This window comes from Xyrauchen texanus, chromosome 12 (genome assembly GCF_025860055.1).
Source record: "Xyrauchen texanus isolate HMW12.3.18 chromosome 12, RBS_HiC_50CHRs, whole genome shotgun sequence".
Lineage (NCBI taxonomy): Eukaryota > Metazoa > Chordata > Actinopteri > Cypriniformes > Catostomidae > Xyrauchen > Xyrauchen texanus.
The window spans coordinates 42,527,580-42,549,406 of record NC_068287.1 but is presented as its reverse complement, the minus strand read 5'-3'; the positions used below and the strand labels follow the sequence as shown (position 1 = coordinate 42,549,406).

The 21,827-nt window shown below is 37.4% G+C and overlaps 2 protein-coding genes across 2 annotated transcripts in view; both read left to right on the top strand.

Annotated features, from left to right (window-relative positions):
* Positions 1 to 417: 417 nt before the first annotated feature.
* LOC127653041 (N-acetylglucosamine-6-phosphate deacetylase) lies at positions 418 to 11,267 on the top strand. Its single transcript, XM_052139532.1, has 12 exons — positions 418 to 495; positions 2,375 to 2,493; positions 3,070 to 3,206; positions 3,376 to 3,515; positions 4,226 to 4,280; positions 4,477 to 4,689; positions 4,837 to 4,925; positions 5,031 to 5,175; positions 6,075 to 6,182; positions 6,509 to 6,577; positions 6,699 to 6,800; positions 10,270 to 11,267. Exons 2-12 carry the CDS (start codon positions 2,411 to 2,413, stop codon positions 10,341 to 10,343), a joined length of 1,215 nt encoding a protein of 404 aa, XP_051995492.1. The 5' UTR covers positions 418 to 495; positions 2,375 to 2,410; the 3' UTR covers positions 10,344 to 11,267.
* A 3,678-nt stretch (positions 11,268 to 14,945) lies between these two features.
* Positions 14,946 to 21,827, top strand: part of slc25a19 (solute carrier family 25 member 19) — an 8,461-nt gene continuing 1,579 nt past the window's right edge. The window contains exons 1-6 of the mRNA XM_052139607.1: positions 14,946 to 15,100; positions 15,366 to 15,520; positions 15,999 to 16,154; positions 19,375 to 19,545; positions 19,643 to 19,817; positions 20,076 to 20,206. Of these exons, the coding sequence (XP_051995567.1) occupies positions 15,389 to 15,520; positions 15,999 to 16,154; positions 19,375 to 19,545; positions 19,643 to 19,817; positions 20,076 to 20,206 (765 nt within the window). The 5' untranslated portion in view covers positions 14,946 to 15,100; positions 15,366 to 15,388. The remainder of the gene's footprint in view (positions 15,101 to 15,365; positions 15,521 to 15,998; positions 16,155 to 19,374; positions 19,546 to 19,642; positions 19,818 to 20,075; positions 20,207 to 21,827) is intronic.

Sequence of the window (21,827 nt, the reverse complement as noted above, 5' to 3'; positions counted from 1 at the left end):
AAAATGTAAAAATGCAGAAAGTTTTCTGTGAGGGTTAGGTTTAGGGGTAGGGTTAGGTTTAGGGGATAGAATATAAAGTTTGTACAGTATAAAAACCATTATGTCTATGGAAAGTCCCCATAAAACATGGAAACACAACGTGTGTGTGTGTGTGTGTGTGTGTGTGTGTGTGTGTGTGTGTGTGTGTGTGTGCTGAAAATAAGAAAGAAGGCATTTTTTATGATAAGGCTTATTTTAATGCAATAATTATTTCTATTCATTACAATGGAGCAATGGAGCTAATTTTAGTAAACCACCACTTTAAAAAGACTGTGTGACATGCAACCGAATCCCAAGCATGATCTTTATAATATTACATGTTTAAAAGTTACCATTTTTAAATCCCTCGGTTTGGCCACGTCCCATCGTCAGCTGACAGGGCGCGTGACCCAGGCTGCTCATGGACTTCCTACGGCACATTGGCGCGCGGACTGAACCAGAGTATTTGAATTAACGGTAAGTGTTTATGAAACGACAGCCGATGATCACGATCATGTGTCCGTTTGATCAGTGCGTAAACTGCGCGTGTAAAACTACTGGCTTTAATATGTGTGTCGGTGGTGTGTTTGTTTACCGTCTGCTATCAACAGCACCACTTTCTGCTTTTGAATCCCTCATTGTTTTGAATTTAATAATGCATATACGTCATAATGCAACTGTTGAGGGAATCTGGTTGTCTTCATTGAGATGGAAGAATTCTAAATTTGAAAAGTTGTTTGACAGTTTAAAGTTAAATCTTGTATTCTAAAAAGAGAGATACATGTTTATGTGTCTGTGGGGTCAAAGGGCAATGATTCTTAGTTCGTTGTGTTTTATTGTGGTGTGCTCATCATTCAGGATCTGCTTTCTTAAAGGGACAGTTCACCCAAAAATGAAAATTCTCTCATCATTTATTCACCCTCATGCCATCTCAGATGTGTTTGACTTTCTTTGTTATGCGGAACAGAAACTGAGATTTTTAGAAGAATATCTCAGCTCTGTAGGTCCATACAATGCAAGTGAATGGTGACCAAAATATTAAAGCTAAAAAGCACATAAAAGTAATCCAAAAAGGCCTGATATACTTTCAGAAAGGTCTTCTACTTTCTTCATTCAGGGATAATAACAAGTTCTAAACAGCCGAACAACGGTATACTGTTTGCGAACATTCAGACACGGTCATGCTGCTGTGGGAGGCGTTTAGCGGAGCATTATAATATGAGGATGCTCATTAAAACCTTAACTAATGTGACATTAAAATGTGTTAGCAATGACTTTATGCCCGACTAGAATTTACACGAGGTCAGTAAAAGCAGTTGTTTGTCTTGTTTACATTCTGAATTCACAGAGCTATTGAGCTTGCATGCTATACGTGGCCATAATATGCGCCGGTTACACTCTGTCATTGTAAATTATGATGACACAGATACTACTGCAAATATGGAGGTTAATGGGCAAAATACAAACAAAAGAATGATGAGAGAGGCATATCTTCCTTTGGACAGATGTGTAAATGGCTTTCGCTGCAGAGGGCACATGACTGAATGGGCACTTGAGAGAATTTGCGTAGATTTGATGCCGTTTGTAGACCAATTAAACCAGTGATTTAATCGTGAGATGACATGACATGTTCTTGGAAGATGTCTCTGTGTTCGTGTTGACTGATCTTGACTGACTGAACAACATACACAGAATTAACTGTTGGCCTCAAAGTAGGTGGAGCTCAAGGTCACACTGACTGATGACATGGACAAATGGCTGTAAGAAGGTGTTTAGCAGCCGGTAAGACGTTTTCCTAAAAGTTCTTCTAGGCGAGCTGTTACGAACCACTGAAACGAGCGCAAAAACACCTTCTTTTTATGCTAGATTATCTTCTAAATGACGTTACACCTGTTTGTTCTTGTATATGGTAGGAAGTATTTCGAGGCCTTAAGACAGCAGTGGTTAAATCCATGTCTTCAGAAGTGATATGAAAGGTGTGGGTGAGAAACAGATCAATATTTAAGTCCTTTATTAAAATAAATGGTGGCGATATGCACAAAGAATGCATATCGCCCAAAGAAGAATGTGAAAGTGAAAGTGGAGATTTTAGTTAAAAAGCACTTAAATATTGAGCTTGATTGCAGTCTTGTGTTATAAAGAGAGATAAAATTGTTTGTGGGGGGTCAAAAGGGCGATGGTTCTTAGGTCATTGTGTTTTATTGTGGTGTGCTCATCATAAAAGATCCTTTTTCTTGAAGAAACACTTTCTTTTTCGCACTCGCGTTGCTCTGTATGATCTGAAGCTGACAAAGGAATCAATCAAATGTCACATAGATGATCTGGAGCTCTAATATTTCTCATATTTCTCATATAGGGTGTGTTTAATCGTGAGGGTGGGATTTCGGGAGACATGCCGTCCAATAAGAGCGTCTCGGATGCTCCGATCACACAGTTTGTGAACTGCAGGATCCTGAAAGACCACAGACTGCAAAGGTAATATATAAAGAACACATATTCACTCTATCATAGGTAAAACAGGAATTAGTGATAGACCGACATCGGCCGATATTTGTTCATTTTGCAGATAACCATGTTTCCTTGACCGATTAATAGATGTGTTACCAATAGTTTTGTCAATGGATAGTCAACACCTTCTGCTTTCAAGGTGTATAAAATAAGTGTTTGTTTCACTTAAGACATTTTGTGCATATCTAATTTGCTGTTGTTAAATTTTATGATGTTTATCGGCATTTATATCGGCCATCCTGCCCTCTAGATATCAGTCTCGGTCATTGAAAAACCCATATCGGTCAACCTTGCATTATTGTTCATATACAGTTTTCTCCAGACATGGCTTGTAAAGTCCTTTGGCTTTTGTATTTCCTGAGCATTACAGGGGCATTTGCTATCTAATTAATAGCTATGTAATGTTTTGGAAAAAATAAATGTGCATGTGTAGTACTTTGTTTAATAAAAAGTTGTTATAACACCACAATAATCATGGAGTTATAGTGTTATTACACTGGTGATGCATGTGATGTGTATATTTATCTGTGTGTGTGTTTGTAGGGAAGATCTGTGGGTGCGGGAGGGCAAGATTCTGAACCCAGAGAAACTGTTCTTCGACGAGGAGGGTTTCGCAGATCACAAAGTTGACTGCGGGAATAAAATCATTGCACCCGGGTTCATAGACGTCCAGATAAATGGTACATCACACACACTCCAGTGCAAGACTTATGCTGTGTTCAGTTTAGCCTCACGGAAGTCACTTACACTGTGTAAAAATGTTACCGTGTTCTTTTAATTGAGATGTTATAACAATGCAATGTTTACATGGATGTCCGTGCTAAACCAATCTCATGTTCACACCCATAGGTGGATTTGGCATAGACTTCTCCCAGGCCAGCAGTGACATCAGAGGGGGCGTGGCTGTGGTGGCCAAAAAGATTCTAGAACAAGGTGTCACGTCCTTCTGCCCGACCCTCGTCACATCTCCACAAAACATATACCATCAGGTACAAACCGTGCACCAAGTCAGCTGCTGAAGTACACACCCACAAATATATCACTCAACTTCTATTATATATGTATTTACTCTTTTTGAAATATGAAGAAAAGCATCATTAAAACACAATTGGGATGTTTTCACCAAGCCTTCATCAGTTATTTTGGATTCTTTTCAAATGGGGGCAGTGGTGGCTCAGTGGTTGAGGCTCAGGGTTACTGACCAGAAGGTCGGGGGTTCAAGCCCCAGCACCACCAAGATGCCACTGTTGGGCCCTTGAGCAAGGCCCTTAACCCTATCTGCTCCAGGGGTGCCGTATAATGGCTGACCCTGCACTCTGACTGGAATGGTGGTGGCGTAGTGGCTAAAGCACAGGGCTGTTAGTCAGAAGGTCACTGGTTCGATCCCCACAGCCACCACCATTGTGTCCTTGAGCAAGGCACTTAACTCCAGGTTGCTCCGGGGGGATTGTACCTGTAATAAGTGCACTGTAAGTCGCTCTGGATAAAAGCATCTGCCAAATGCATAAATGTAAATGTAAATGACTTTTCTGTACTGATTATGTCGTCTTAGCCTTGTCCGAGACCCCGACTTTCAATATAAACTATGAAAGTCCATTTTAAAACACATGGACTAATGTGTCTAAAACTATAATAATCCAAGCAACGTTTCTTATTAAATGGTTTGTGAGCATTATTCACTGGTAATGTCCCTCCACAGGTCATCCCACAGGTCAGAGTTCAGGATGGAGGACCTGAAGGGGCTGGAGTTGTAGGTAGGATACAGCAGTGACATGCATTTACGTCTATTTTCTCTCTTTTTTATTTTTATTTGAACTATAATGTGTGTTTTGTTGTAATGTTGCTTTTATCACATCGCGCCTGGTTATAGGACATTTCTCAGAAAGTTCCTTTAGATCTCTTTGTCTTCATTGCTCCTGTTTTATCCTATCATTCCTTTTTTTGTATCAGGTGTTCACCTGGAGGGGCCATTTATAAGTGTAGAGAAGAGAGGCGCGCACCCTCCTCAGTTCCTCCGCACTTTTAAATCAGGGGGTGTGGCCGACCTGATGGAGACCTATGGGCACCTGGAGAATGTCGCCATGGTGACACTTGCACCAGAACTGGCCAATAGTGGAGCAGCAATCCGTGAACTGGTAGGACGAGGCATAGTAGTGTCAGTAGGTACGTGTTGCTCGATAAAACCCACTCAAATCCATAGAAAATGGCCTCAATAATCAACTCTATCAAACCAGCCTAGATTCATTTTCAAGACAAGGTGTGTGTACAAACAAATGTGTGTGTAAAACTATAACCTGTTTCTCTGTCTAGGTCACTCTATGGCTGATCTGTCTCAGGCTGAAGAGGCCGTGCAGAATGGAGCCTCATTCATCACGCACCTATTTAATGCCATGTTGCCTGTTAGTAACTCACATACACACTCAATCAATTGAATAATCTACAAATGTTTTTTTAACATTTGTATATATGCGTACAGACATTTTATTTGTTATGTGCTCTTGTAGTTTCATCATCGGGACCCAGGTATTGTAGGATTGCTTACAAGCGATCACATACCGCCCAGACAGACAGTTTACTACGGTATGATTGCAGATGGGATACACACACACCCTGCTGCCCTACGCATTGCACACAGAGCTCATCCTGCAGGTATTCACACACAAACAACACACAACCACAAATATGGGTAATCATTTCAGTTATGTATATTAGAGGTATACCGATATTATTATTAATCAGTGTCGGTAGTTGCTTTTTGGAACTAGCGGTTATCAGGAAAAACCTATGCAGATACTTTAGTTGGCGATATTTAGATATTTTCTTTATTGTCTGTGGTCGGCTTGATTCTACAGTATAACAGCGGCCTCTAGAGGTCAAATCATATTGAGGTAAAACATATCGTCCAGTGCATCGGGTATCTGCCTTTTCCACCACCATAGTTATCGGTGCAAAATCCACTATTGATCGACTTCAAAAACATTTATATATATATATATATATATATATATATATATATATATATACACACTGGTGGCCAAAAGTTTGGAATAATGTACAGATTTTGCTGTTTTGTACAGTCAGGACATTACTGATGTAAAAAAACAGCACCATCACTATTTGAAAAAAAGTTTTTTTTTTATCAAATCTAGACAGGCCCATTTCCAGCAGCCATCAGACCTTATCCTTGAGTAATCATGCTAAATTGCTAATTTGGTGCTAGAAAATCACTTTCCATTTATATCAAACACAGTCGAAAGCTGTTTGGTTTGTTAAGTGAAGCTTAACATTGTCTTTGTGTTTGTTTTTGAGTTGGCACAGTATGCAATAGACTGGCATCAATCATTGTTTTAAGGAATGAAGGCTATACAATGCTTGAAATTGCCAAAAAAAACTAAAGCCTTGAGACGGATGGGCTACAACAGCAGAAGACCATGTAGGGCACTTTATTAGGACCATAGAGTTCCTAATAAAGTGATCAGTGAGTGTATATATACACGTATACATACTGTATGTGTGTGTGTGTGTGTGTGTGTGTGTGTGTGTTCCAGGTTTGGTGTTGGTAACTGACGCTGTGACAGCGATGGGCCTCCCACCTGGTCGACACACACTCGGACAGCAGCAGATAGACATCCAGGGGCTTCATGCCTACGTTGCAGGTCTGTCAAAACAACATCTGTATCATAATCCTATTCGACACCGCAAACAAACTCATATTAATGGATTTGTTTATGTACAAGGGAACAAGCACTGGGCATTGAGTTTAATATTACACTTGGTAAGCTTTTTGTTCGTGCAGAATTTTGCTCACTACATTTCAGAATATAGACTCAAGACATTTCCATCTCCAACGAGAGGCATAAGATGGGATGTTTTAGTACATATCTGAAACTGAAATGGATGCTTGGTAACATCTGTTAATTCTGCTGTTGAGCTGAATGATTTTTTTAAGGTTGTTTAAGGTTTTTGGGTGCTGTGATTTCAGGCACGACCACTTTGAGTGGCAGCATTGCTACGATGGACATGTGTGTAAGACACTTTAGAGAGGCATCAGGTGAGTGTGTCAATAAAAATGTGTGTATATTTAGCGGTTTATTGTGCTTGCATGCTGATTGATGTTTATCAAATGTAGATCTGAGTCTACGGTCTATGTTAAAGAGGGTTTGTGTGTATAGGTTGTACAGTAGAAGCTGCATTAGAAGCTGCATCGCTGCATCCTGCACAGCTGCTGGGTGTCAGTCACAGGAAGGGAACACTGGAATACGGCTCAGATGCAGGTATAGTGACTTCTTTTAATATTTATAAGGGCACTCAACCTCTTTTTCAACATCTGTTACTTTTCATAATGATTAGATATCATCTAATAGACAAACATTTGCACCGTCTGTTATAGAGGTCGACCGATAGATCGGTTTTACCGATTAATCTGTACAGATAGTTGCTTTTTTTAACTATTGGCGAAAGGCAACGCCGATGGTATTTTGGTTGCACAAAAAACTGCACCTGGGATTTTATTTATTTTTGACTCTTGGAGCCTCTTTTTCTGTTCCTGTCACAGTAAGACATTTTTTAAAACATTCAATTGATCAATTTAACAAAATATTGTCTGATTAATCAGTTATCTGCCTTTTCCACTTCCTTAGTTATCGGTATTAGAGGTCGACCGATTAATCGGCCGATTTATTTGAATTTTTTACATAATCGGCATCGGCCAATATCCACGCATATCAAGCCGATTATTAGGCAGGCGCATCTGTGGGCAGCCTAGTGCCCCTAGAGTCATTTTCCAGCAGAGTGAGCAGACCTCATCCAGTGCCTAAGGAAGGAGCTAAGTTCCTTGGAGAAAACAGTAAGGATTAAATTTGTATAACTTCTTTATATTTAATTAAAAACGTTTGATATTTTACTGCCAACGTCGAGAAAAAACGCGACATGACATTCGGCTACTTTGGATATTGATAGCGTAGTTGAAGTTGCATTATCACAGCAGAAGGGTTGCTATCATGTCACAATAAGTAAGCAAGAATTTTTGCAATTACAGACAGTGAATCTGAGACTTTTATTTGTTCTGTTTGTGTGTCTTATATTTGAGAGGGTTGTCACTCAATGCAGATAAATAAGTAATACAAATATACCAACGCACTATATGCTATTGAAGGACTGGCTTTGGTAAGCTCGGACGTTACCGGTTCTGCTGTCGGTACTGGAGAAATTAAGAAAATACATTCTTTATTGCTATAAAGAGAAAGTTATTTTATATCGCCAGCCATTTCTATGTATAATAATATGAAACCATTTGTCTGTGATGCAATTTAGCTGTTCGCAGTCAGAGAGAGAGAGAGAGAGAGAGAGAGAGAGAGATCTCTCACGCGGTGCTACAGCGAGCCCAACACAGCCCAGCTAAATGAGTGACAGAACTAAACATTTAAACGTAGCCTGGTTTAGATATGTGATTATTAGTCTGATTTTATTTTAGATTTCGCCTTCCAAAGATTATAAAAATAATATTTATACATAAGCCGCATTCTGTCTAGCACAACTTCCTTCCCTTCACAGCGGTGCACTGACATTTCTCCCTAAAACTCAAACTTAACGTCAGAATCAGCACGATCGGTGATTGTTGTAAAATGCAGTCTAGCTACTGTTGCTAAATTGCGGGACGCGTTTAATAATAAAAAGAGTGCAAGAGAGACCGGTCCCAAGGCGGCGCGCGCTCCGAAACACACCGCAAAGAGACAAGCAAACTATAGGCTATTTTGGGTTTCATGTGCGTGCGTCTAAACGATCAAATATACACAAAAATATGTCAAAACGACCGGCTTTGAGATTCACTTAAACACAGTTTATGTCTTAAATGGACGTAGTTATGGAAATAGTTGGGGAGAAAATATGCTGCATCAGGAGTCTATTAGATCTGAACTCGGTCTTAAAGGGGAAGCTGTCTATTAAACATGTGACGATTGAGACATTACTGCGAATCAAAAACAAAAGGCAAAGAGAAAATCACTTACAGCTCTTGAATGAATAACTTCTGCATTAATGAGCATTAATCTATCTATATAAACTATGCAGTGTTATTTTACAATTGATTACTTTATTAGATTTCTTTTTCGACCACACCTGAGCAGTAATGCTAGTACACCTTCCTGAAATTAAATCACTGTGCCTATATAACGTTTATATTTGTGTAATATATATATATATATATAACAAAAAGAACCGTTAAGAATACTGTTAAAGTACCGGATCGATAAGCAGTATCGGTAAGAGTAGTAATACCATTAAAACCTTAACGATACCATCCCTAGTTATGCCTGTGCTTCTCTTGGATGCTCTGAATATTGGATTACGTGTCTGGATTGCCCCTTAATTAAAGCTGCATTTGGATCTCAACCTTCGTGTCTCGGAGCGGTTCGTAACACCTGCTTTGTTTATTTAATATATTTGTTATACATTATTTATACAATATGTTTTTACATTATACATTTTTAATTTTAAGTGTACAAGTGCAGATTGGTCAAGTGTTCAATAAATGTATTTGTTGAGAAATGTTGTCTATCTTAAGTAATTATTTGTGTTACATTTTATCTTTCAAATAAAAGGTTCAAATAAGAGGTTAAAAACAAGCACATATCGTCCAAAATAAATCGGCAGCATTAATCGGCTATCGGCCGACCCGGATTTCAAAAGATCGGCAAGATCGGCATCGGCCTGAAAAAACCAATATCGGTCGACCTCTAATCGGTATATGTCCTTGTTTATAAGAACATTCAGCCTCTTTTTCAACATCTGTTGCTTTTTATGATGATAAGATGTCATCTAATAGACAAACATTTGCCCCGGCTGTAATAGAGGTTGACCCATATATACCAGTTTACCGATTAATCGGTGCCGATAGTTGCTTTTCAGAACTATCGATTATTGTCAAAAGGCAAAGATGATGGGATTTTGTTTGTAAAATGCTCCTGGGGGTTTATTTATTTCGGATACTTGGAGCCTCTTTTTCTGTTCCTGCATATTTTATTAACATTCAACAGATCAATGTGAAAAAATATCATCCAATTAATCGGTTATCGGCCTTTTCAACTACCTTAGTTATCAGCATATACAGAATCGGCTCAGCTGCGGGTAAAGTCAATCCTTTCAGGATTTATAAGAACATTCAACCTCTTTTTCAACATCTGTTGCTTTTCATAATGACATTCATAATGAACGGATGTCATCCAATAGACAAACATTTGCCCCGTCTGTTATAGAGGTCGACCGATAGATCGGTTTTAGCGATTAATCGGTGCAGATAGTTGCTTTTCGGAACTATCGGTTATTGACAAAAGGCAACGCCGATGGTATTTTGGTTGCACAACAAACTTCAACTGGGATTTTATTTATTTTCGACTCTTGGAGACTCTTTTTATGTTCCTGTCACAGTAAGTTATTTATTTTTAACATTCAATTGATCCATTTTTTTTTTTTAAATATCAGCCAATTAATCAGTTATCGGCCTTTTCCACTACCTTAGTTATCGGTAAATGCAGAATCGACCACTGGTCTGTTGTTCATAAAATACTTCTGCCAATATCAAGGTTCTTTTTTGATTGCGAGAATTGATGTCCAGATTCAATCACAAATATATGGATGCAGTGCTGGCGCCAAGACGTAAAGCCAAATTTGCTACTGGATGGTTGATGTTGTGACGATATCGTTTATTTGGTGTGTAGTAGGTCTAGTTACGTGTGTGTTTTGTAGATTTCGTAGTGCTTGATGACTCACTGACAGTCAGAGAAACCTACATTGCCGGCCAGCAGGTCTGGAGGAAGTGACATCATCAAGAGGACTGTCTTCTGATTGGACAGATAGAGAAGCCTTTTCGACCACAGAACTTTGATTTTTTAAAAGGACAAAAAACAAACACATTCTCTCTTTTCGAGGGTGATAGTATTTCTGAATATGTTGATTATTGATTGATTCCTGTGTAAAAAGACAAACTGGTTTATACAGGCACTATTGTGACATACTGTATGTTCATGAAGCTGCTGAATATTTGTGTTGGGACATCTGAACAAGAGCCAGAATCATTGTAACATACTGTGCCCTATGGATTGTGAGTGTTACTTCAAAGCTCAGGATGTGGAACAGAAGTCATTTCAGGACATTTCAGGAAAATTAAACATTTGATCACATCCAATCAACTGATTACAGTCTATCATGTTCTTTTCAATGTCAGTGTCTTTGTGTGTCTATAAAAAGTCTTGATTTTGATCAATTTGATTGTTGATCAAGATTCATTTGATCGAACCTACGTCCTGAATCAAGCATCTGTTTAGTTCAGTAAAACAGAGCTGCTTTTAAACCAGACACAATATGTCTACAAAACTCAACTTTTCATTGACAATATTCAGATTCTTTCATTGAAAGGAGCTTTTGTAAGTGTTTGAGTCAATGGAAGGATGGCAGACTAGACTTGTTTGTCTTGCTGTTGGTCCTCTGAGCAAATATTCTGATTGGTCCGTCAGGTAAACATGTATGTGCCATGACATCAGAAATAAAGACGCTTGTGCCTAGTTTAAAAGATGCATGCCACCAACGATCTGGAAAATACAGCAGCTACACAAACACGCGTGCACGGTTAAATCCCTGATTTATTCATACTTGATTCTGATTAGACAATCAAAGCCTTCTATGATCAGATATTTTCTATAATGACTGTTAAACTGTTTAATAATAAAAATAATACATGCCATGTCCATTCATTTTTTTATTTGGTAACTAGCCATGTAATAAGTGGGATTATGTTACTTGTGTTCATGTGACGATACAATTACAGAGCAGGGGATGCATTGCATACAGCCCATTTACACTACCAAATCCTTATGGGCTGTCTTTGTTTGAATGGGATATAGAATTGGAAGCTGACGGTGCAATAACCAAGAGAAGATCCTCAGAATTAAATTGCACTTGACCCAGCCCATTAGCGCTTAGACTTTGAGCATACTTGCACGAAAATGTCGTATAAAGCGCAAAATATAGCTCTCTTAAAATAGTGAGTAAATGTAATCAAAACGCACACTTTTGAAGATGTAAATATGAATGTAGAGTTTGTTAACCTCTTCGGGTCGTTTGGTGCACTCCAGAGGTCTCTGGTTTAGCTCCAGGTTTGGGGAGGAGAGAGTGACCCAGGACTGAGTGGTGTGGTTGGGGTGGAACTCGGGTGCATCAGTACCTCTTCGGGGCGCACAAACAATTATAATCTTTCATGACTTTACTGAACCTATCCTATTGAACATTCACAGAGTGTGTAAAAAGTAAGGGAACCCTTGGATATAATAACTGGCCGATCCTCGTTTGGCAGCAATAACTTCAACCAAGCGTTTTCGGTAGGTGCGGATTAGACCTGCACAATGTTCAGAAGGAATTTTGGACCATTCTTCCTTCCAGAACTGCTTCAGACCAGCCATATTGCTAGGATGTCTGGTGTGAATGTCTCTATTAAGGTCATTCAACAGCATCTCTATTGGGTTAATTTCTGGGTTCTGGCTGGGACACTCCAAATGGTGGATTTTCTTTTCTCCATTCTGTAGTGGATTTACTTCGATGTTTAGGGTCATTGTCCTGCTGCAGCCACCCTGGTATTATTCTGTAAGATATCTTGATAAACTTGGGAATTCATTTTTCCTTTGATGGCAAGCGGTCCAGACCCTGAAGTAGCAAAGCAGCCCCAAATCATGATGCTCCCTCCACCGTACTTCACCGTTGGGATGATGTCGTCGTGTTGGTATGCGGTGCCCTTTTTAAGCCATATGTAGCGCTGCGTGTTCTTCACAAACAATTCAACCTGTTTCATCAGAAAGATGTTTAGAAGAATATCTCAGCTCTGTAGGTCCATACAATGCAAGTCAACAGGTTCCAAAACTTTGAAGCTCAAAAAAGCAAATAAAGGCAGCATAAAAGTAGCCCCTAAGACTTCAGTAGTTACATCCGTGTCTTCAGACGTGATACTATAAATTCTCCTTCCAGCCCAGTAGGTGGTGATATGCAATAAGAATGAGAATACAAAATAAGAACTAGGGCTGTTTATAGTATAAAAAAAAAAAATAACTTATTTCTCACCCACATCTATCATATCACTTATGAAGATACAGATTTAACCACTGGAGTCTTCGGTGATACTTCTATGCTGCCTTTATATGCTTTTTGGAGCTTCAAAGTTCTAGCCACAATTCTCTTGCATTGTGTGGACCAACAGAGTTGAAATATTCTTCTAAAAATCTTTGTTTCAGTAAAAAAAAAAAAGTCATACACATCTGGGATGGCGTGATGGTGAGTAAATGATGAGTGGAGTTTCACTTTTGGGTGGACTATCCCTTTAATATGTGTCCATACACAGTACTTACTATTTAATACATTAAATGTGTGTTATCGACTTCATATCTCGTATCTCAGTGTTACACTCGCCTTCATCCTCGATAAATCCAGTCCATTGAAAGAAAAAGCTAAATTAACCCCAGCATTATTTAACTGCCTAAAATAATAATTTCTGTTACTTTATCTCTCACTATTCTCCGTCATCTCCAATGGGTGCGTTTGTACTACTAAATGAAGCCGATATCTGAACTAACAGGAGTAAAACAGCGTCCTAAGAGCTCAATTCAAACTGCGCACAGCCCCTGTCACGAGAACACACATGACAACACCTGTTTACACACCGCAAATGAATGAAACACCTTTTTCAAAATAACACGACCTTCACTTCCTGGTCTAAATGTGGAAGTGACCAATCAGCGGAGGCCACTTCAGGATGTGGGCGGAGTCTCACGCCACCTCAGTAGAACGCAAGTTCATCTTTATTACTGTTTTAATATTACGTATTATTATTATTATTATTATTATGTATTTACTCTATTTTTGAATTTAGTAGTCATGAAAATATAAATAAAAAAATATGATATATTTTAAAGGTGAACTCAGTAACTTTTGTTTAGTTTTCAGTTTCAGATGCCATTGTATATATTTAGTATTCACAATCAGCCATGATTACTTTAATCAATGTGTGAAAGACTGGAGTCTTCATTTTAATGTGAGGGGTCATGATGTCCTACATATATTCCAAAATTACTATTCATGTCTTTAGGAGTTCAACTTATTTCTAATGAGGAAAAAAAGAAGAAGAAAAAAGAATGAGTTCACCTTTAAATAAAATATGAATAATCTTAATTGAAAACTGCTGAACATGAATAAAACATTTAAAAACAATTAAATAATTAAAACTATACATATTTACTAATAAATATACTGTAGATCCATTGATTAAATTTTAGATATACAAATATAACATTACAGATAGACAAACAGACAGACTAAATGACTGACTGACAGAGAGACAAATATATACAGACAGACAGATAGATAGATATATAGACAGACAGACAGACAGACATTAGATAGATAGACAGACAGACAGACAAAGATATATAGACAGACAGACAGATAGATAGATAGATATTTAGACAGACAGACATATAGATATATAGATAGACAGACAGACAGACAGATAGATAGATAGATGATAGATAGAATGACAGAAGATAAATAGATAGATAGAATGACAGACAGACATACAGACAGATAGATAGACAGATAGATATATAGACAGACAGACAGATAGATAGACAGATAGACATACAGACAAAGATACAGCCAGACAGATAGACAGACAGACAAAGATATATAGACAGACAGATAGATAGATAGACAGACAGAGAGATAGACAGACAGAGAGATAGACAGACAGATAGATAGATAGATATTATAAATTACACATAAAATAAAATAAAATTAATACAATTTACAAAATGAAATTTAAAGGGAACATTTTTAAATGCTTAGTTTAATCATGATTTATGAAGGCAGGATTAATTAATCTAATGAATTAGGATGAAATAGTTTATATGTTACAAAAATATCATACTTGTAATAGTATACTTTCATAATAATAAGCAATAATTCATAATAAATTCTAAGTTTTTTCTATTATAACACAAACTCTCAGATTCAGAATATTGCACATTTATATATTATTTGTGGAATTTGTAAACATAAATTATTTTTTGTGTGAGACACAGCTACATTTAGTTTTGCTATGTTGAGCACAAACAAACAAACAAAAAATCCTTGAAATGTCAACAAGTATCATCATTGCACAACATGCAACATACAATTTCTTTCTGGGTTTTTTTTTTTTAATTATTATTGTTATTTATTTATTTATTTATTTGTTTATTTTATTTTGTTCTTCTTCAACTATTTCTCAGGTAAGATTTTTCTGGCATTTAAAAAAAAGAAAGGAAAAAAAAGCTTATGATGGAAGGAACTAATGTGCTCGGTGTGAAACCGAACACGGACAGTAAATACAGGCGCACCGCTCTATCATTGGTTTACTGTACTGTGTTCAGCGGTGACTAAGAAGGGAGCATGAGGTGTCCTCTAATGCCATACTTCTGCTGTGCATTCACAAGAGAAGATAATAATCGGCAGATTTTTACAGATGAACACAGTACTCTCTGAAGAGCACATAAGAAAGGTCTGTTTATAGTTATACGTGTTTATACACAGGCGGTGTATCATAACCTTGTGATTTCCCAATCTAGTCAGCATTTTTGTGCATAGGCACCTTCGAAGAAGCTGTCTGGGTTGACGACTCACTATGTTTTGATACTTCAGACATTTTAGGTGAAATGCTGTGTGTGTGTGTGTGTGTGTGTGTGTGTGTGTGTGTGTGTGTGTGTGTGTGTGTGTGTGTGTGTGTGTGTGTGTGTCATATTTTTAAAATACTTCTCAATGCACAGACTGGTTGTGGATCTGATCAGGAATGGTGGGGTATGATCCAAACTCCCCCGGTGTTGCTCTCACCCCAGAGGAAGCCGCTCTGGCCGGGTCAGCGGCGGGTATGGTCACCCGTGCCATCATCAGCCCCCTGGACGTCATCAAAATTAGATTTCAAGTATGTGATGTGCCCTCCACTGAGCCAAAGCAAACTGGCTCTTAAATATCCAACTATATGTGAGGGGTTCTTATTCTATACATATTTATGTATAAACATCTTAATGTTGTTCACATAAAGTGCATTTTTATCCACAACTAACTCTTGTAGTGCTCTTTGTCTAACGTGTAATAACAATCATCATCGTGCCTAGAGAATGAGTCACTTTTCCTGTGGAATTTTAGATGACTGTACCACTCCCAAATCCACACATGTACTGGGCATGCCCAGTTGAAAGAAAGTAATTAGTCTGCTCTGCTTTTTGTCTGCAGAGAATGCAGTCCGCATGTTGTTGATTAGTTTGTGCCTGAATTATGTTGTTGTCATAGCAACTGACAGGCAATGTGTTACACTTTCAGGCTTATTCAGATCTTCAGTTTCGAACAGTCCAGAAGTTACATTAAAATCTGTGTTTTTTTATGCTTGTTGCTCTTCACAGTTGCAGATTGAGCAGGTGTCCTCGAAGAATCGTCCGGGGAAGTACTGGGGTGTATGGCAGGCCACACGCTGTATTCTGACTGAAGAAGGACTTCCTGCTTTCTGGAAAGGTCACATTCCTGCCCAGCTGCTGTCCATGTGTTTTGGGGCAGTTCAGGTACTAGAGGCTAAATAAAATATATTCAGGTTACAGTTCTGATGTGAGCGGAATCATCTTTCTGTATGTAAATTGTGTTTAGTTAATAATATTTGAACATAATGACATCATATAATTATAACTTAAGGTTCTAGTCTGTTCTATTCTACTCTGTTCTATTCTACACCGCATTCAAGATATGCGTTTTTCCAGTTTGCCTGTTTCCTGCACTCTGCATTACCTAAATGTTTTTCTCTTCTACACTGCATTCTATTCTGCACTACTCTATTAGATACTGCATTCGATTCTGCACTACTCTATTCAATACCACACTCTATTCTACACTGCATTCTATTCTACACTATATTAGACACGGCATTCTATTCTACACTGCATTCTATTCTGCACTACTCTATTAGATACTGCATTCTATTCTATTCTACACTGCATTCTATTCTGCACTACTCTATTTGATACTGCATTCTATTCTACACTGCATTCTATTCTACACTACTCTATTTGATACTGCATTCGATTCTGCACTACTCTATTCAATACCACACTCTGTTCTACACTGCATTCTATTCTGCACTACTCTATTTGATACTGCATTCTATTCTACACTGCATTCTATTCTACACTATATTAGACACGGCATTCTATTCTACACTGCATTCTATTCTGCACTACTCTATTAGATACTGCATTCTATTCTATTCTACACTGCATTCTTTCTACACTACTCTATTCGATACTGCATTCGATTCTGTTCTACAATGCATTCTGTTCTGCACTACTCTATTCAATACCACACTCTATTCTACACTGCATTCTATTCTGTTCTACAATGCATTCTATTCTGCACTACTCTATTTGATACTGCATTCTATTCTATTCTACACTGCATTCTATTCTGCACTACTCTATTAGATACTGCATTCTATTCTATTCTACACTGCATTCTATTCTGCACTACTCTATTAGATACTGCATTCTATTCTATTCTGCATTACTCTATTCGATACTGCATTCTATTCTATTCTACACTGCATTCTATTCTGCACTACTCTATTAGATACTGCATTCTATTCTATTCTGCATTACTCTATTAGATACTGCATTCTATTCTATTCTGCATTACTCTATTAGATACTGCATTCTATTCTATTCTACACTGCATTATATTCTGCACTACCCTTAGATACTGCATTCTATTCTATTCTACACTGCATTATATTCTGCACTACTCTATTAGGTACTGCATTCTATTCTATTCTGCATTACTTATTAGATACTGCATTCTATTCTATTCTACACTGCATTATATTCTGCACTACTCTATTAGATACTGCATTCTATTCTATTCTGTATTACTCTATTAGATACTGCATTCTATTCTGTTCTACACTGCATTCTATTCTACACTACTTTATTAGATACTGCATTCTATTCTACACTGCATTCTATTCTGCACTACTCTATTAGCTACTGCATTCTATTCTATTCTACACTGCATTCTATTCTGCACTACTGAATTAGATACTGCATTCTATTCTATTCTAAACGGCATTCTATTCTGCACTACTCTATTAGATACTGCATTCTATTCTACACTGCATTCTATTCTGCACTACTCTATTAGATACTGCATTCTATTCTACTCTGCATTCTATTCTACTCTGCATTCTATTCTGCACTACTCTATTAGATACTGCATTCTATTCTATTCTACACTGCATTCTATTCTACACTACTCTTATTAGATACTGCATTCTATTCTATTCTACACTGCATTCTATTCTGCACTACTGAATTAGATACTGCATTCTATTCTATTCTAAACGGCATTCTATTCTGCACTACTCTATTAGATACTGCATTCTATTCTATTCTACACTGCATTCTATTCGATACTGCATTCTATTCTTTCTGCATTATCGATACTGCATTCTATTCTATTCTACACTGCATTCTATTCTGCACTACTCTATTAGATACTGCATTCTATTCTATTCTACACTGCATTCTATTCTGCACTACTCTATTCGATACTGCATTCTATTCTATTCTACACTGCATTCTGTTCTATTCTTTATTCTACACTGCATTCAAGATATGCATTTTACCAGTTTGTGCATTCCCTAAATGTTTTTCTCTTCTACACTGCATTCTATTCTGCACTACTCTATTCGATACTGCATTCTATTATAGTCTATACTGCATTCTTTTCTACACTACTCTATTCGATACTGCATTCTATTATAGTCTATACTGCCTTCTTTTCTACACCACTCTATTCAATACCACATTCTATTCTATTCTACACTGCATTCTATTCTGTACTACTCTATTAGATATTGCATTTTATTCTATTCTATACTGCATTCTATTCTGTACTACTCTATTAGATATTGCATTTTATTCTATTCTATACTGCATTCTATTCTGTACTACTCTATTAGATATTGCATTTTATTCTATTCTACACTGCATTCTGTTCTACACTACTCTATTAGATACTGCATTCTATTCTACACTGCATTCTATTCTGTACTACTCTATTAGATACTGCATTCTATTCTACACTGCATTCTGTTCTACACTACTCTATTAGATACTGCATTCTATTCTACACTGCATTCTGTTCTACACTGCATTCTGTTCTACACTACTCTATTCGATACTGCATTCTATTTTGTTCTACACTGAATTATGTTCTAACACTATTCTATTCGATACTGTATTCTGCAAAGGTTTTAGGCACTTGTGGAAAAACTTTCCAAAACAATTCTTAAAACAATTATGCCATAATTAGATTTCATTATCACTTAATGTTAAACAAAGTCCAGTAAACATATAAAAGCGAAATCAATATTCATGTGACCACCTTTGCTTTTAAAACAGCAGAAATTCTCCTAGTTACACCTGGACACAGTTTTTCTTGATTGTTGGCAGATAAAATTCTGTTCTATTCTATTCTACACTGCATTCTATTCTATTCTATTCTAAACGGCATTCATAATATGCATTTTACCAGTTTGCGGGTTCCCTGCACTCTGCATTCCCTAAATTCTATTCTTTTTTTGGTACTATTCTATTTTATTCTACAGTTCAAGGTATACATTTTTATCAGTTTGTAAGAGTTCCCTGAATATATTCTTCTCTTCTATACTGACAAATTTGATATGATACTTTTGAATCTCAGATAACACACTATCGCTATTGGTCTGTTTGGCGCTAGTTTGCAAGTTTCGAGGCCCTGACAGAGCTGGTTCATAAGAAGACTGATTATAACAGCCAGAAAGCTGGAGTTCATTTTATCTGTGGCGGTTTGGCCGCCTGCTCCGCCACCATGGCCTGCCAGCCGCTGGATACTCTACGAACACGCTTCGCTGCTCAGGGCGAACCCAAGGTCAGAGGTGCTTGTGTGTATTAGTGCTTCTCTGCAAAACAGTAGTAGAGATATACAGAGATTTTTAATATTGAGTCTAATTTGTTTATGTGTACAGATATATCGTAACCTCAGACATGCTGTGGCTACGATGTGCCGCTCAGAGGGGCCCCTTGCCTTCTACAGGGGCCTCACACCCACTCTAGTGGCAGTGTTTCCATACGCAGGCATGCAGTTCTTCTTTTATAACGTCCTAAAGAATCTAATGCAGCCCCAGGAAACTAAATCTAAAGGTCAGAGCCAAACATGCTCCTTACGGTCTAAAGTTTACATTTAAACTATGCATAAGGTGTTTTTATTTGAAGGTATATGAAAGGAGTAGTTCACCTGAGTAGTGCTTCTGAAGGCATACGAATATCCTAAATTTAAGTCATTTTTCAGTAACTATCTTGACGTCTGCTTTGGGTGAACTCTTCCTTGAAGATTTTGATATTTTGTCCCGTTCAGTTCCGATTCTGTGCCAGCGTCTCTGACCTGTTTTCTGTTTTCAGGAGATTTACAGAGTCTGATCAGCGGTAGTTTTGCTGGAGTCATCAGTAAAACTCTCACGTATCCTTTCGACCTGCTTAAAAAGAGACTTCAAGTGGGTGGATTTGAAGAGGCCAGGATGCAGTTTGGACAGGTGGGTGTTCCAGTCCAATGGTTGAAGATCTGGGGTGGTAACTGCAAGGATCTGGGTTCCAATCTCCATTGTGCTCCAGGGAAATTGTCTCTATTATAATCAGTGCGGTTTACTTAGGCGAGCCACACTATTGCTCATACTAGGTTCATGGATTTCCAAAAAGATGTGCCCTAAGGATGACACTTTTGTGCGTAACTGTTATATAGTTTAACTTTGAGCATTCTATTCTACACTGCTCTATTCAATACTGCATTCTATTCTATTCTACATTGCATTCTATTCTACACTGCATTCTATTCTACACTATTCGATACTGCATTCTATTCTATTCTACACTGCATTCTATTCTACTCTATTCGATACTGCATTCTATTTTACACTATTCGATACTGCATTCTATTCTACACTGCATTCTATTCTACACTATTCAGTACTGCATTCTATTTTATTCTACACTGCATTCTATTCTGCACTACTCTATTCAATACCACACTCTATTCTACACTGCATTCTATTCTACTCTATTCGATACTGCATTCTATTTTACACTATTCGATACTGCATTCTATTCTACACTGCATTCTGTTCTACTCTATTCAGTACTGCATTCTATTTTATTCTACACTGCATTCTATTCTGCACTACTCTATTCAATACCACACTCTATTCTACACTGCATTCTATTCTGTACTTCTCTATTCAATACTGCATTCTATTCTATTCTACACTGCATTCTATTCAACACTATTCTATTCGATACTGCATTCTATTCTGTTCTACAATGCATTCTATTCTGCACTACTCTATTCAATACCACACTCTATTCTACACTGCATTCTATTCTGTACTTCTCTATTCAATACTGCATTCTATTCTATTCTACACTGCATTCTATTCAACACTATTCTATTCGATACTGCATTCTATTCTGTTCTACAATGCATTCTATTCTGCACTACTCTATTCAATACTGCATTCTATTCTATTCTACACTGCATTCTATTCAACACTATTCTATTCGCTATTCTATTCTACACTGCATTCTATTCAACACTATTCTATTCAATACTGCATTCGATTCTGTTCTACAATGCATTCTATTCTATTCTACACTGCATTCTATTCTGTATTACTCCATTAGATACTGCATTCTATTCTATTCTACACTGCATTCTATTCTGTATTACTCCATTAGATACTGCATTCTATTCTATTCTACACTGCATTCTATTCTGCACTACTCTATTCAATACCACACTCTATTCTACACTGCATTCTATTCTATTCTACACTGCATTCTATTCTGCACTACTCTATTCAATACCACACTCTATTCTACACTGCATTCTATTCTATTCTACACTGCATTCTATTATGTATTACTCCATTAGATACTGCATTCTATTCTATTCTACACTGCATTCTATTCTGCACTACTCTATAAGATACTGCATTCTATTCTATTCTACACTGCATTCTATTCTGCACTACTGTATTAGATACTGCATTCTATTCTGTTCTACACTGCATTCTGTTCTACACTAGGTCCAACAAGGACATCAGGCTGGTAGTGATTTGTTTGAGAGACTGTTTTATTCTTTTGTCATAAAGTAATCATTCT

Coding starts and splice junctions, on each gene's coding strand:
- LOC127653041 (XM_052139532.1), top strand. CDS start 2,411: ATGCCGTCCAATAAGAGCGTCTCGGATGCTCCGATCACACAGTTTGTG. Junction 3,207..3,375: donor CATAGACGTCCAGATAAATG/GTACATCACACA, acceptor TCACACCCATAG/GTGGATTTGGCATAGACTTC. Junction 4,690..4,836: donor AGGCATAGTAGTGTCAGTAG/GTACGTGTTGCT, acceptor TTCTCTGTCTAG/GTCACTCTATGGCTGATCTG.